Source organism: Diachasmimorpha longicaudata, chromosome 1 (genome assembly GCF_034640455.1).
Source record: "Diachasmimorpha longicaudata isolate KC_UGA_2023 chromosome 1, iyDiaLong2, whole genome shotgun sequence".
NCBI classification, from domain to species: Eukaryota; Metazoa; Arthropoda; class Insecta; order Hymenoptera; family Braconidae; genus Diachasmimorpha; species Diachasmimorpha longicaudata.
Genome location: NC_087225.1, coordinates 11,088,712 through 11,106,334, shown reverse-complemented (window position 1 = coordinate 11,106,334; position 17,623 = coordinate 11,088,712). Strand labels below are relative to the sequence as shown.

At 39.1% G+C, this 17,623-nt stretch overlaps 1 protein-coding gene across 2 annotated transcripts in view; it reads left to right on the top strand.

The window, feature by feature from the left end:
* Positions 1–17,623, top strand: part of LOC135166661 (lachesin-like) — a 40,975-nt gene that overhangs the window by 17,673 nt on the left and 5,679 nt on the right. For both annotated transcript variants that reach the window (XM_064129141.1, XM_064129150.1), the window contains exons 2-6: positions 2,137–2,234; positions 11,657–11,864; positions 14,591–14,749; positions 16,147–16,275; positions 16,573–16,710. In XM_064129141.1, coding sequence (XP_063985211.1) covers positions 2,137–2,234; positions 11,657–11,864; positions 14,591–14,749; positions 16,147–16,275; positions 16,573–16,710 — 732 coding nt within the window. The remainder of the gene's footprint in view (positions 1–2,136; positions 2,235–11,656; positions 11,865–14,590; positions 14,750–16,146; positions 16,276–16,572; positions 16,711–17,623) is intronic.

Genomic DNA, 17,623 nt, shown 5'->3' with positions numbered 1-17,623 from the left:
ACCCTACTGACATTCCTCCTATTCAACGTAAAATTCTGTTTTCATTTTATCATCAATCGGACTTGCTGTATTTTTTCTCGAAAATAAAAAGTCTTGTCTGCCCTCGAGACAACGATTCTACATCGAAATTCTTCGATTACAAATAGGATCGTTACGGTTTATTTGCTGGAGGCAGCGTAGCATGCCTCTCACAGTAATACGTGAACGTGCTCAGCTTCCAAAAGAAAGCGCGTGTCTCGTTTCAACTTATGCCAGGGGGGACTCCACAATAACCGCACAATTCTATTTTCCATAATGTAGACATAATACAGAGAGGAAGATCTATTGAATTGTAATGGGAAATCATGTCTCAGTGAATTAAATCATTTGGCTGGTTAGGGATGGAGAGAGGGAGATATAGTCAGTCAGCTGGAAAAGAAGTCGAAAGTATCAGCGGGGAAATTTTTTTTTTCGTATTGGTGGAAGGATAGAGATTGTGTGGCTCTGAGGGAATGGCGAGAAGGGGAGGAATTCGTGCGCAGTCGAGGGTATATCAACTGCTACTTATAGCCGTGGATGGAGTTTTTACTGGGGCGCTGGCAACTTTCCTTAATCAAGTATCTGGTTCAGAGGATTGCAAAATCTTTTTTATGTATTTACTCCTAATTTGGATGAATGCAATTAAAAGTTTGCATTTGTTTATTTTATGAATTGATATGGTGATGGCGAGGATCAATGGCCCCGTTGAGGGCTGAGGTGACAAGTGTTCCATCATGTTTCGATGGAACTGGCAAAAAGGTGTCAGGGTGACAGTTAAATCTGAAGATCGTAAGGGTTGGACTGTGCGAGGAATATTAGTAAGGGGTTAGATGATATAAGAGGACAATTTTATGATTAAGAGTCAGCTCAAAAGCTCAAAAAAATTGTATCGATCATTTTGAAGGGTGATAAGGCACTTTCGTGAGGGATCTAAGGTTTACGCATGGAATCCACCCTTAAATTTTAATTTAATCAAATTCTTCGGAATCATCATCCGAAAGTATGGAACTGTGAATGTGATTTAAATACTGTCCAGAATTATGGGAATCCAGGGACTTGCAGAAGTGAATCAACTTGAATTTTTTTGTTCCATCTCATCCCCTATTTGTTCCACAATCCGTGGGTTTCAGTACTCCAGGTAATCCGTTGGACGAGTGTGAGGCTGGTTTTCTCACGAGCTTGCAGGTCATACCAAGGATTACGTGGCTCCGAGTATTTGTGATGCATGTACACCATTCGGGGAGTCCGGAGCTGTATCATCCTGGGAGAAGGTTGAGTGGAAAATGTATTGCTCTTTGGTTGCTGCTCTCAGCGCAAATTTGTACAGCGTTTGTATTTATGCTCATGGGGTTTTAACTGTTGCTGGGATTATTTGCGAATCTCTTACATGTTATCAACAGTATCCGGAGCGTTATTCTACGTACACAGTCAAAATTACAATTGCATATTAAAACAACTTTGAGAGTCAAATGAGAGATAGAGACCGTCATTGTGATGACCAAACTAGGGAATCGTCCGTTCTTTCTTGCAAAATAAATTGTAAAAAGAAAGTCACAAACTGCAAAGCCAGGAATTCATTTAAACTCATTATAAGAGTTTGTGGAAAATTTCTTCTTTTTTTAAAAAAAGGAAGTCTTTCAGAAGAAGTCATTCCTACAACTTTTTCCCCCACTCGAAGCGTCTGAGCTTTAATTGAACTAAGAAAAAGGAAAAAATCATTCCGGGGGTTTGTCCATCGAAAGCATCACTGGGGGTTGGAGAAGACAATCCCCTTGAAGGAGAAGATGTTGAGGGCACGCGTTAGTGAGTGAAGAGTTCGCTTAATCCTCACTTGACCCACTTATCCGAATGCATTTGCCATTGACCCCAGTTCTACTACTGTGTAGATACATTCGGGGAATTCGATACCCCAAGATTTTTCAGCAATTTCTCAACGAGATACAGGAATAGTCCGAAATGAGAGGGAGTTTGCACAGCGGGTGAATTGAGGGAGAGGGACAGCGATTTCCTTGGTCACAAATTGTATGAATTTAGAGTACACGACAATCTACTCGAATCTAGTACCTTTCCGTCGCTTTACGATGGCATATTCACTCGAATAAATTGATGATGTTGCAGATCTACCGAGATTCGGCAAACCCCTGAATAATCTCACGGTCTCAGTTGGACGAGAAGCCATTTTCACGTGCATTGTGGAGAATCTCGGGCCTTACAAGGTAAGGAGAATGAATTATTAATAATCTGCACTATCTGAAAACTACACTTGGAATATCAAGTGAAAGAACTGGAAACTATTCGCAATGACCAATCTACACGATTTTTGTGTGCTTTTTTGTACCTCACGAGTCGATGAATATCGCGACTAGTGAAGTCATTCGTGATTTTTCAGATATTTGTGTCGCTGAAAAAAGTGAATAATTGTCCAATTTTGTTAAATTCAAATGCACATCAGTTTAAGACAGTTCTAATAGCGGATTGGGTTATGGGAACGTTCATTTAACCCCCATAGATCACACCCCCTTTTTCAAGACATCTGTGGAGATCATTGACTGTAAGAATAATGACCCAGTGATCATCCCCTGGGGTCTAATCCCAGTGCTTCGTGCAGCTCTTACATTCTCATGAATTCCTCCCCCACCTCTATTTCCAATTCCGATTTCTCGAGATGGACTCCTTCCGCAAGAAATCTCAATTCTCAGCATCGTACGCCCATCATCAGATCTCGGACTCCATCGAAACCAATCCCATTCTCCGACAATTACTGCGTCAAGGAAACGTTGAAACCCCTAAAGACTTCTCTCGCCTAATTCTTCCTCAACTTTTCCCCCATAAATTACATAATTACATCAAAGAACTTGAATTACTTCCACCGGACGAATATTAACGACAAAATTTCACCGCCCGGTTGTTAAATCTGATTGAGGGGCTGGCAGTCGTCGTAAAAATTCCCCATCACACTTTCTTAAATAGCCTTAACAGTCGGATATTCAAAGCACCTCAACCTTCCGAATAGTGTTTCGCCCTGAATTCTTCCTTCAAACCTAATTATTTTTTTTCTGCACCCTCAGTCGAAAGATATCCCGTCAGCCCTTATTCCACCATATCTTCTCACCAGCTTTTCAACGACTTTTCCGCTCTCTCCACACTTCTGTTTCCACAGTTTCCGTCACTATCTACTTTTCGCTCTGCCTACTTAATCCCGTTGAATTGATTTTAAGAAGGTACTTTAAGACTGATGGAATTGAATTTTCGAGGGAAATTATTTAACTGCTAATTTTAACTTTTTCACGTGCAACATAATCCCGACGGAAAAATTTTTCCCACGATTTAACGAAATTTAACGCTCTCCGTCTCGTTATCCGCCCGAGATTAGTCAAGATGCAAATGACATTCTTCTCTCTTTTTCATTTCTCTGTCTATCTGTACTGAGCTCCAGGGTAATCCGCAAGTTTTGTAATCCTAGAAAGCCAAATGGCCGTTAAAGATAGCTAAGGAGACGGTGAAAATGTTTGCGGAGACTGTCGTTAGAAATACCCGAGGGTAACTTTGAAGTGGGAATGAAAGGAATCCTTTTGAATCCTCAATATCTCGTGACCCAACGATGCAATTCCAATGAAATATACTTTATTTTGACCCTTGGAAGCTAATTTGGGAATTGCCGTGAGATTTTTAGAATGTTACATTACCGTTTTTCAATTGTAGCTCATAAATATTATGATTTATTAAAGGAATCAACTGTACCATGTGGTTATCAATCTGGTTTCAATCACGTTCAACTCCTTAAAATATATGTTCCTTTTGAATATTCATTGCTATTCTAAAATACTATTCCTTTCGCCACATACCCGAAATTCAATAATGATTCCAAATAAACTCACCGACTAGGTCATCACCCCCATCCTTCTATGTTAAATTCATGCAGTTTTCGGCGGAATAAGAACGCAAAACCGCCCCATCACCGTGTGAGAAAGAGAGAGAAAGAGAGAGAAAGAGAGAGAGAGAGAGAGAGAGAGAGAGAGAGAGAGAGAGAGAGAGAGAGAGAGAGAGAGAGAGAGAGAGATAACCAAACAGAACATGAAATTAATTATTTACGATGCTGGTGGTTGCACAGTCAAAGGATATGAGTTGTCAGATGCAAAAGATAGTAGCATAAATCATTTCTCGCGGATGTACAACACGATAGAATGGAAATTCTACAACCGCACTGTGGCTTCTAGGCGTATGATGAAGAGTGACAGAGTTATTGAATGTGAAAGAGAGAGACAGTTGTTAATTTGTAGTGGGAGTAAAATGCAAGAGACGACGGTGGTTCGATGTTAATAAACGCGATAAGGATAATTGCTTCAACTTGGCTTACCTAGGAATATAACTTGCATCTTGTCCGGAATGAGTTTCTAGGTGAAGATGGCTGATCGTTATTAACTTATCTCATTTCTAAAAAATTTCATCTATTTTTAATAACGAAATGGTGCAGGAAGTTGAGCCACGGGAATGGTCACTCAGGAACTCATTAGACTCAGCTGGAAATTAAGGAAGAAATCATTAAAAATCACTCGTGAAACAAAGCAGTTCTGTGTCCACTAAAGATCTTGAAATAAGGAAATAATTAGGATTCACTAGAAGTTGATGTGGAGAAATTATTCAGGAAATCACGAGAGATCCTTCGATTCTGGAATCATTAGTAAATAAATTTTATCAAAAGTCAATAATGGGATAATTAATGAAGTTGGAGTTGAAGGCGTCATTAGGAGAACTTGTTACAATTGTTTTACCAATGATCCAATTCGTGGATACGATGTACTGTTTTGTTTTACAAGGATTGCTCGTAGTCTCAGAAGCTCATTAGTCCATAAGTCAGAGAAATGGTCGGTGGAAAGGATCTGTAGCTCGTTCATATCCATTATCATAATGATGGTACGTATTTAAGCGCTATTCAAATGTTAGTCTCGTTATGAGTACAGAGTCGCATGCTGGAAAACGAGAACTTCATGCAATTGTCGGAGACTAATGGCGTAGTAGATAATTCCTGAGGGTATCAGATATTGGCTCGGGTAAATGGATTAAGAACCTTTGTATGCTAGAGCTACGCACGTGTTAACATTCACCATTCTCATGCCCAATGATGCAGGTCAATAAAAGTAAAGTTTTCAAATAAAATTATTTGGTTTTCTAACACAACTGTGAGATTGAGCAGTTTGAGAAAATGTCAGCTTGTTCCGAGAAACCCACCAATATTCACTGAATGTCAGTGGTCCCTAGCACTTGTGAAGATAGTTCTCAGTTCAATACCCCCGTATCTCCAACGTTCTACTGAATATAATCTCAGAGTAATGATATACAACATTTCAAACTTTCCCGAAATGTCTCCAGAGACTAGAGAAGTTCCTTTGACGGTTTAAAGTGTACATCGTAAGGTATCCATTGCACCTCCCTCGAATGCTCTTTGTAAACATGTTCATACTCTCCATATTTATGAAATTCAGCATTCTCTGATATTAGAAAATACTGGTGGAACAGGTGTATCCATTGTGATACAAGATACTATTCAACAAATCCCAGCCGACTTCAAATGACTTCATAATAGTTATATTTGACATCATACCGTTATTTCCTCTGATTATACAATTTTTTCATTGGTCTAGCTAACGTCGCAATACCCACTTTAATTAATGATAAAAAGGAATGAACAAAAGGTGGAAAAAGTGGGTGACATGAATCGGATTATTCCTAATTAACATGTTATTAGATGCGTCGGCAGCGAATAGAAATAATGAAGTGTCTCCTTTTTGTCAGTAAAATCAACTTCCGCTGAGGCAGGAATTTTTTATCATTCTGCGGATGAGGAAGGGGAAGATTACTTTTTACGTGTGACCTTTCGGAGAAGAAAAATGTCATTGGGGATGAAGGTCTGAGGGCGAAATTCTCGCGGGGGAGATATCGTCAAAAATTGATATACATTGATTATTTTTTCACTGAAGCTTCTCATTTTTACGACGTTGATTATCATCATTCTCCAGGCGAACTTGGATATATTTATCAGACTTTTGACAACGTGAGATAATATTAGCTCGGCTGAAAAAGTAGGCTATTACAGGTTCTCTCGCAATGGATAATTATGAAGTTGATATTTGGATGACTGGGGATTCTAGGTGACGCGATCTGATAATTATAAATAGACCATTCTCGATGAATTAATTAATCTACAAAATAATGGATACAGGACATGCAGATACTAGATATATTTACCCGGCAATATTTCGGCGAACTACGAAATAATTTGATATTGGGGTCAGATATACTAGTGAGTAATGGCCATGCCCTCAGTGGAAATAACTGGAAGAATGTAGATCGCGAGGAAGGGTTTATTTTTATATTCATTCCCTGGAAGACAGCTGTGGCATTTATCGAATTGATTTTTTATTTTGCCCATATCCAGTGAGAAACAAGACTCGATATTTATGGATATCCTCATGTTCCGGAGGGGGCTGTCAGAGTAGCTTCATCAGTTAATTTAATATTCAAGTAATTTTAGGACATCGTGAAAAGTGCTTTTAGGAACTAATTCGTCCAGCGACAGTCGAAAAACTTCATGAATATCTGGGATTCTCGTGGAGGCTGTGAAGTAGATTCTTCCAATCATTTTGACTGCTGCTGGGGGAAGTGTGACATGAAACCATGCTTAGCCATTGATAGAAAAAGATGGCAGTCACAACCTATGAGTCATATTAGTGATTTATGGGACTTTATGGAGGGAAAAGAGTGAATGAAAAAATTGAATACCTGTTGGGTTATGAATAACATTCATCAACTGACGTTATCACTCGTTTCATACGTCCCCAGCAATTCGTCAGGGTGATACGAAGAGACATGAAAAGAAATAATGATCAGGTGTGTCGAAGTTTCGGGGAGAACTCGCGTAGAATCGATTAAACTGGGAAGATGATGAAACAAGAAGTTCTGATGAATGATGAGGTGTATCGTGTGAAATTGTCTACCATCGTTCTACATATGCTGCTCATATTCATCATAAACCCACACCTGATAGCATCGCCAGAGGTTATAAGTGTGTGAGTGCATTACTGCCGACATCATTTTTCACATGAGAATGGAGTGAGACTTTTCCGAGATTTGGATCATTCGTCTTTTGCCGTGAATTTCGCACTCTTGAAGAATGTAGAAAAATATTTGTAGAAAAATTTCGCGAATTGGGTGGAAAACTATTGGTCTGCTGGACAAAATTGGAACCTGAAAAGTGATGAATATTTGCAGGAAATATCTCACCAAAATGATGCACGTTGTTCTGTCGCAGAATTCGTCCCTCTCTTATTAAATTTATTCTTCTCGAATTATATTTTTTATTCATAATTTCCAAATATTCATGATCGAAACTTTTCCCACAATGTTACTTTCACGACCAAATCGTTTTATTGCGGATTTGGCTTAATTGTAGAAATTTCTTGTTCCTTCCATTAACGAAGGAATGTTCCCCCTTAAAATCTTTTTGACCTGCATTTATTACCATTGAAATATTTCTCTTCCAATGTTTTATTGCGGTCGGACTTTTCCGAAATATTAATCCCGACACTCTAAATGGTTTTCCCTTTTTGGAGTTTGTCCATCACTCTTAGACACAGACCACTACACCAATCTATAAAGTCGTAAAAATTTTCTATTCGGTGCGTCGTCTTTCTCAACGCATCAGTCTCTCAGTGCGTCTATGCCTCAGCGCATCAGTCCCTGTCTCTCCGTGCCTCGCGCAAATCTTGCTACAATTTCCTCATTATTTGCTATCCTTTTTAAATTTCCATATTTCAACCTCATTACAAAAAGTGTATTATTCATTCCAATAAAGTGTTTTTTAAAATAAATCAAATAAATTAAAAACAATTAAACATAATTCATTCACCTCCGCATTAACTCGACAGTGTGCGATTGAACACACGTTATATTTGTTAAGGGAATTTCTTATTATATATGGAATTTTTAAGAACTAAAAAACTTGTAATGAATCACGATTTTTTCGTTTCAGGGCATTAATTAAATCGACGGCTAGAAATGCAGATATCTCTGACTAGCCCGTATTTTAACCGCATTGTCAACCAGAAATAGGCATATTCTCAGGATCTATATGTCAAATCGTGACCTATTCTATTCTATTCCCGATACAAAATCCAATTAATTCGATTTATCGGTCATTTATTGGTCCGTCTACATACACAGAATGGCATTTCGTTTTGTCATAGCCTTTTACCGTTTTATTAACGTCGGCTTTCGATTAACACTTTCAAATACCTTGTGTCATATATCCTGTGAATAGCAAAAATTGAATAGAATTTAACTTCATTTCCCTTTTTTGATGGATATTTGGTTCGCCCAATTAAATACTAACCCGATATGGCTTCAACGTGCATTCATTGAAAATAGATATTCATTGAAAAACAAAAATGAATATTTCATTTGAAACTGCACACTGTTGTGAGTTCCGCCCTCTGAACTACATGATCAGTAGTGAACGACGAAAAAAGCCAGAGGGGAAAGTATTTTTTACAAAAGTTTCTATTCGGCGAAAAAAAATGACGATATTTTTAGCGGGACGACATGAAATGGGAAGTTCTGAAAAAGTTTAGTACTCAGACCGCTCATTAAGTCGGTGTTGAAGGATTTACAAAATTTTCACATTGAAAAGAAGTCAGATGAAGCAGTTTACCCTCATTTAAAATACTATTTTCATGGTGCAGTTCCACAGCAATTGTTATATGAGAACAATTAGTCCTGTTCACCATTTGTTCTGCTCTACAAACTATAAATGTCTACGTAAAAAGTACATTCTGAAAGATGGGGCTATAATTTTTGGTTTTGAAGTGAGATTTCACGACATTGGACATCCTAATAATAAACTTGACAAGTGAATTCTATAACGAATACGCCTTATCGATTAATTCAAATCATAATCGATCAGTCCAAATAGAAAATATTGAAAGACCAAATAATTATAAAATCATTTTCTTCGTTGATTAAAATCATCCGTTAATTAGGAGTTATCACTTCGCCACAGGATGTATTATGGATCTTCCTATTTGTTGAGAACCGCGATTCAATTATTAACTACTATCTTGCTAACGTATACTCCATTCTTCCTCAGACAATGACTCACACACAGCAAACAGTTTTGTTCATATTTACAATTACATTGTCTACCGCCAGGTGAATTGTCTTCTGGGACTCACAACGTGAGCCATTTGTTGAACTACAATCACTCACACGGGAGGTCGTTACAAGTCACCTGAGCCACAAAAATTTGTCATTTTTAATTGTGAGTGTTTATGAGCAACCTATGACACAATTTTGATAATAAAGTATGATGTAATACCGGAGCAATTAGTGTTGTCGGAAGCCGTTGACGTTAGCGACTTGGTGTATTCAGACTTTTATATTTCCAGCAATTATAAAATCCAGGCAGTAATCACTGCATGTTTTCATCGAAAAGTGCGAACAACTCTCGGAAGCCGTGAAAGAAAAATACTTCTACCCAAAGAAACCGTAGAGTTTTGTTATGAGCGAATGAAAACCGTCAGTAGTAAAGTATACAACGCGCAAATGGATGGTACGTGCTGTTTTTCCCTTACTTCCCCTGAACAACGGTATCATTTGTGATATAAACTGTGCTGCATAGTTGCAGTATGTTTGGCAGAGACTGAATAATTACTCGACGCAATTCATGGTACACTACAAAGGAAAGAGAAAGACCACACTTTCCCCCCCCCCTCCCTCCCGCCCATGTCATTTTTTTCCAACTTTTTTTCTACCTCCATTTTTTTCTTTCCCTTTTATTCTTACAGCCTTCGCATTTCCCGTGCACAAACAGACTCGGGGGGGTACACAATTTACAGCGCTAACTCGCCTTCGCTCTCGTCCCAACAGTCAGCGATTCTTCAGACCTTTATCTTCGAGGTTTCCCACACACATCGTATTCACCTCTTAAAACCGTTTTTCGTTCTCGCTTTTCGTTCTCGTTACTCCTCATTTTTTTTACCTCCTTTTATTATTTTTCCTGTTCATTCACTTCTCCACTTTATTGTCCAGAGACATTTTAACAAGACGGCCAATCGGATGGTACCAGCTGAAGCGGTTGTACTTTGGAAGAATGGAGAACGAGTAATGATGGTGGAGTGAATGTTTAAATAATTGAGGCGAGAAGTCGGTATGAGGATGCTCGGGAATTTTGTAAATAGTGAATAGAAGTGAGTGAGTTGAATGAAGCTTTTCAGATCCTCCATCTTTCTTGGACAAGCTACGTGATTTTGACAGAGTGAGACTCACTCTGAGATTCCGAGGAAGATGCAGAGCTGTCTGACCCTAGTGAACCTGACGATCTGTATTTAAATGACAGAACTTTCTGTCCTAGCACTTTTCGCCACCCTATCATCGACTGATCATGAGGGATGTTTTAAATTCCTGGTGTCACTGGAATGGGAATAGCCTCTGAGTGAAAAAGGAATAAACTCACAACAGTCCATCTTCCGGGACGAGTGAAATACGAGAGTGTTAAAAATTGTGGGATGAAAAATTTCATGAAAGCTGGGGCATTGCAATGAAAAAGTTGGAAATAATACTGGCATAAAGCCCATAGAGTCCGTATTCCCCCTTTATTTACTCACTCCATATATTTTCTTTCTTTTTTCACTCCCGCAGTGGATAGTGACTTGGAGTGTAGCCTATGGTGTAGCTGTTGTAGAAAAAGAACGATCAAGTTGGTTTCTGTATTTATACGAATGCACCTACTTCTCTTTTGTATCCGTTCGAAGCAAGGGGGGGGGGTCAAGCTTCCGTTGCTTGGTAAGACGTAGGGCAAGAGACTGTGTGATAAAGAAGGATAGGTGGTGAGAAGGCAGACCTGATACTGGAAGAAAAGAAAAATCTGTACGCGAGACTCGAATAGAAAATGGAGACAATGTAGTTTCAGGAAGAAAAGGAAATTCTCTATCCAGCACATTCCATTCCATCTATTGAAAGGACAGTGTGTGCTAGACACATTCGCAAGGCACTTCTGCTTTCTCTCGAAATTCGATTGACATCGGGTAAATTGCCTTCTGATAATCACGGTGAGACGTTTTTTTATAGTCACTCACACTTCCAGCAGTTATGAGTCAAGTGGGGATACAATGACGTCTGTTGGTGTGAGGAACTGTAAATGAAACATTGCACCATTAACTATGGCAATTGTATTTTCTGAGTGTGAGCGAATGTGAACACTCGAGTAAGTGGTTTGCACTGTATTTATTGCCACTTAATTAATAATGTAATTTAATTACCAGGTTTCCTCGGTGAACACTGCGGTAAAGGTCGTCTGCTAATAACCCTTTAAAATTTATTACTCGTGTAAAAATTCTTGTACGAGACCGTCATGCAATGATCCTGGAATATACTCTGGCAAATGATTATTTCCATTTGGAAAAATCACAAAATACGAGAATCCACTTCAGAATATAAGATCACGAGTGAAAGCAGCTCAGAATGGGAATGCACTTATTGTCAACTCTGTGTCAATATTTGAATGTGATCAAAAGATATTACGGGTGAATGGATTTGCTGAATGTAACAAGATTCCTATTTTCAAATATGTCTGGCACTTTTGCAGGTGGCATGGCTACGAGTCGACACGCAGACCATCCTAACGATAGCAAGTCACGTTATCACGAAGAATCACCGAATTTCAGTAACGCACAGTGGCCATCGCACGTGGTCTCTACATATACGAGACACGCGAGAGACGGATCGTGGCTGGTACATGTGCCAAGTTAATACAGATCCAATGTCCAGTAATACCGGATTTTTGGAAGTTGTTGGTGAGTATTGAAAGCAATGAAAATCACAGGTGATGATATCTCACAGAAATAATTCCCAGTCTCAGACGATTCAAATATATTGATCAAATGCATCTATCGATACTATCAGATACTAGTCTTCCTATCAGGTGTATTCACATATCTGATCAGCTCCTACAGCTCATGCATACCTGGAATTACTTAGATTGGACAGATTAGAATCAATGTTTATTAAACCTCTTAAAATTCCGAGACTCTCAGTCCCCGAAGAGACTGATCACGCACTTGCAGTCACTGAATCGTAAACCCTTATCATGCCCATAATATATGCGTACGTATTCAGAATATTTCCCATGAAAATGCTAATCATCAATGTACTTCAACCAGGATTAGGTCTAAATTCATATAATATTCCCCCAGACAGCCCTTCCTTGCCCTGAGTACGCCTAACTCATTTAATGGTGTCATAAATCCTTCCTCCACCCATGGCCATTAATTTGACAATGCATAACCCTCTTCATCAACCAAAAATATACTACCGTATATACTTTTATCTTCTCGCCAAGTTACCACTCTCTCGTCACTGACCTATCATTAACAAAGTAGACTGGCTCGCCAAGATAGAGACGTGCGTTCCACGTTATTCCGCCCATTTTGCCACCGATTTGCAGCACTTGGGCCGATGCAAATGTATGCAAAGTATGCCATACACTGTACTAGGCCGATTGCACCCCCAGTGGTGAAAGAGTGGTGAGGAGGAGGGAGGGAGGGAGTCTATTAAACGCGTTCCTGGCGACGAGCCTCTGGCTTCTCAACTAATAACGTACCATCACTGTCTCACTGGCCCACTCTTTCCACCTTCAACCCCAGATCCACAATTTTATTTTTCACCTACAACAAACTCCAATTACCTGGGAGGTACGAAGGAAACTGGTGGATTCTCACGTTGACCACAACCCAGTAAATGATATGAATTTTTTACGAGCTCTATTTTTATTTATATTCCGGCATTTATTGTACGTTTTTCTAGCCCCATTTCGTTTTTTGTCTTCTGGAATTTCGATATGCATAAGAGCGGTGTTATGCTCGGCCGCGAAATACCCTCGTTAAGTTTTTTATTCTCCCTCTAACCTCTTGGGTCATCCCTTGGAGGAGTTTTTATTGGTTGTTGGATGCGGAAAGAGGCCGGAGGTTAATATTCTAGTGGCAGAAGGGGCTGTTGAGGTGAGAAAATGAGTGATGGACGTGTGACACCCATCGGTCGGGTGTGATTTTTTCTTGTCAGTGGAAATAGCTCAAATTTGAGTCAAATTTTTTAGGCTCTTACACTTCCATTATATCAAATAAATGCCATTTATTATTATTTGCTTTTATCACAGCGCCTGAAATATCAATAGAATTTATTATGTCTTCCAATGGTCCTCGGGTATTAAAAAGCCCAGATAATCAAGAATTTTGACACATTTGGGCACGCACACATGCATAGGCTCAAATAAAAATTAGACCTGGTCTTTCCTGTTTGTGCATATCGCCTCCATCCACTCATATCTAAAAATCTATTTTGACTTTCTTTTGTATCACCCTTCCATTTTTTTACGTTATTGTTCTCGTCTTTTTCAGCTTGACACAGTCCGTTATGTTTTGAATGAATTGCCCGGTGAGCGCGATACCCTGACGACGTGCCCGTGGTTCGGAAATCGAATCGCGTTGCTCTCCCATCTTTCATTCCTTTTTTTCTCGTTCCATCATCCCCTCCGTCCTCCGGTCCCTCCCCCAACAGATCTTTGCGAGAATGAGTGGTTTACAGCAGGAGAATGATCGAGACTGTCAAGGGATACGTAAGGGCCACGAGATAGCTAGGAGTCACTCAAAGTTCCATAAAGGTTGAACCGCAAGGATCAAACTGCTTCATTTCAAGATCCTCAACCATTAGTTGACGGCCATAACAACTGTTATGACCCTCATGACCTTTTTTCAATTGGCTTCTCATGGGGAAAGTCTACCGACAATTAATAATATCAGTTAAAAATCTTTATCTTCAAAACTTTTTCGGTTGAAACATTTCCAAAATAATAATTTTCGATTTATACTATTTGAGATTATTTTTATTTACCTATAAATTCATTCAATGGCGAACAATTGTACTATTATTCTTTGATTTTGAAAGTTGTTCCTATCTTCCTTTGTTCTCGATCATCTCCTAATTGTCCAACCGCACAACAATTATAAATAAATCACCTGCAACGATTGGAGTATTTCAAAGGCCTTCTCTGCAGATAAATTTTCTGAAAAGTTCCTTTCATCACCGTCAGCATATCCCGAAATGCATTTATAGTCACTGGTCACGATATCACTACACTGGATTTACTTTAAATCGATTTAACGCCGGTAAAGGTGGTAGGTACCGAAGGACTCCCCCTTCTCTTCTCAGCCTTCCCAGTGCAATTGCCGGAGAGAATAATAGATAGGAAAAAAAAAATGAAGAGAGTTATTGCCAATTTAGTGTCGGCAGTTGTTCGCGCAAAATTTTTGTAAAAAATATTTGGCATTCGTCATGAGTTGCAAATAGTCGTGATTTAACTTGCATCACAAAACATTGAATTTTCCATCCATGAGTTACTCTGCATCAATCCAGATGGAAAACTCGTATATCACATTGTTTTATTAGTGGAGTGAATGGGTAATTATTCAAAGTCTCTCATGTATCGTTTGTCATTGTAATTTTATTCTAAATTCAATTGTTTCAGTACCACCGGACATTCTCGATTATCCAACGAGTACGGATATGGTTGTGAGTGAAGGAAGTAACGTTACCCTGAGGTGTGCTGCTACTGGGACACCTGAGCCAACTGTTACATGGAGACGTGAGGCTGGGGCAAGGATAGCACTGCCAAATTGGCATGATGGTAGGCACTGTCTCCTAAAATAAATGAAACGACGATTTTATGCCCCTTCTCGATTGTGTGGCTTTTTCATTGCGGTCTGATCCGCATAAGACCCCAAAGATGGTCTATTTGGCCCTCGTAAGGGTAGATCACGTTCTTAAGGGCATAATTTCACCGAATTCACAAGGGTCTGGTCTCCCTAAGGGACCGGAGATATAGAATAGGTATTCACTGGTAAAAGTGAAAAACATCTGTATCATGATGTGCCTTTCTAGTTCCTTAAAATAATTCATAAATATTCCCGAAGCATATTCTGCTTTCCTACTTTCAGAACAATTTTTGCACATTTTACAGTCCATTATAAAATGCATCTACTCTTCTAAAACCCTTCTCTGAAATTTAAAAAAGCGCTTGCACATTCCCCTCATTACTTAAAAGTGCATTGGCCATGACGAAATTTACTTAGTACACTTCATGTTAAAAATGGAAACCTCAAAGCTGTAAAAATGAAAGAGAGATGCATTTCTAATGGAGAAATAATTCGTAAAATTTTTCTAGTTTACTCGATTTGACATGAGTAGATTAACGAAAAAAAAGAGCCAGATATCACCATCGACAAGGATAAACAAAGCGAGTAGTCACGGGAATGAGGGTAATGAGAGGAGCGATGTAGGTGATGAATAAAGGTGTGAAAATACAAGCCTCAGTGAGAAAATTAACTTGCCTCAAAGGTGTCTCTGAGGATATCCCGTTACCCATTAATCATCATTTTCTCACTGTTCGACCTATTTGCCTCGGGGGAGTTCATATTATAGGCTTCAGTCTGTATATGGAGCAATTGTGAAATATATTAATCGTTGACTTTCATGATTATTTTCATGGCATTCAATGTATTAACGGCTTTTACAAAACCTGTTGAAATCCTTGTGACCTTCATATTCATAATGCCCCTATTATTTTAATGGCCCTCATTGAGCTCTTATGACGGTTACAAACTTATTATGATCCTTGTGGGCCTTATTATACTTAACAAAACGCTCTATCCCCATTATGAACGATTCTGGATGTGACGTGTAAATATTTCCTGAATGACATCCAGATACTCCATCCCCTTCCATAAACTCTCAACAGGTGTTAGCATCTCAATGAAACCTAGATTTTTAATCTGTTTCCCTTGTATGTTGTCTATCAACTCGTCTCTCATTCTCCCACTTTCTTTAATGTCTCTGGAGATACCGGTGTTCTCATCAGCTCACCATTGAGTAAATTGCATTTTGTCTGAACGCAGAAGAGAGTCCTTCATAACCAGTGAAATGAGAAAATTTCATACGCGTAACAACATTTTACACTTACTTTATGCCATTTCGCTGCTTTTCCCTCCAATCTTCATCCTATTTACGATGAACAAACCGTTGCAGCGCAGGTATTGGAGGGCCCGGAGCTGGAATTAATTAGAGTGACTCGACTGCACATGGGTCCTTACCTGTGCATCGCTTCTAATGGTGTACCACCCTCTGTTAGCAAGAGGATCTTACTCATCGTTCATTGTAAGTCAAAATATTTACCGTCAAAACGAAGAGAAAATTTTTTTTAATTCATAATGATAAGACTGTGCGGTAAAACCATAAGGGCTATGAGATATTGCTATTGTCATCACCGGAACAAGTACCTGATCGAGGTTAGTCGCTGTCCTGTTCCTGGAGGATTTTGACAATCTCATTAAGCTCGTCAGGTCGTCCTGACTCAGGCTGAACGTGAATTTCCTGCGATACTTAATCGAAAAATTAGTAGAACTTTTGATAAAAAAAATGTTTCATATCAGTTTTTGTAACTTTCATCAACAGTTTCACCGATGATTCAAGTGGAGAATCAGCTGATTGGAGCTTACGACAATCAGAGCCTAGTTCTGGAGTGCAACAGTGAGGCTTATCCACGGCCAATTGTTTACTGGACTAGGCCAACGAACGAGACCATAGTAAACGGTAAGTTTTAATCCACTAGTAACAGAGTTTCTCTCATCACTATCGATGCAAACGCTTAGGGCAACTCTACGGCTGAATCAACGTTTGTCACAGTCAGTAAAGATAGAGTTTACCATGGGGTAAAATGAATAATTTCCTTAGGTCCACATTGGTTGGATGGCTGCACGACTCGGTTTTAATGCTCAATTCGTGGGATAAACTTTTCGTTTCCAATGAAAGCCCTCGCCGTTGAGTTGGTCGAAGTAGTTAAAAAAGTCATTTACTATCCTCCGCTTGAATGCTGAAGACTTATTCTTCCACTTCTCATTATTTCAATGCTTTCGACATGAGACTGTTTGATTTAAGTTGCAGAGGGATAAAATTAAAAATGCCACTGCTTCCTAAACTTCTTGCTGCATGATCATAAGAATCCTGTTGTCACTCTGACATTTATGGAGTTAAATTGGCTGACTGATTGAAGTACTGCTCTGCATAACAAATTCAAATTTATGAATTTTTCATTTCATAATTCACAACTTAACATGACACGTTGGAACAAAAAAAATTCCCCTCTATCTTCACTCTCTAGTGCATCCAGGATAAAATGCCAATTTAGCATGTTCTTTCGTCATGCCAGCACCGAACGTTTAACCAAAAGTTTCATAAAGCTCAAAGCTTAGAACGTAAATACCCGAGTTTATTGCTTCACCTTCTGAGCAACCACTTGTTTATTTCTCATGGCTAGCAAAAAGCCACTCAAAGTTTTCAGTGCACTCGAGTTATATTCAATATTTTCTACGAGTCATCGTTCTAATGCCTCTTACTCTGGCTCTTACTTTTTTCACACTCTCGTCTCGACGACCCTGGAAATTAGGTTTTTTAAACGAGCTGTGCACGCTGCAATTAGACTTCACCGGAATTGCGTGCTTCAGAG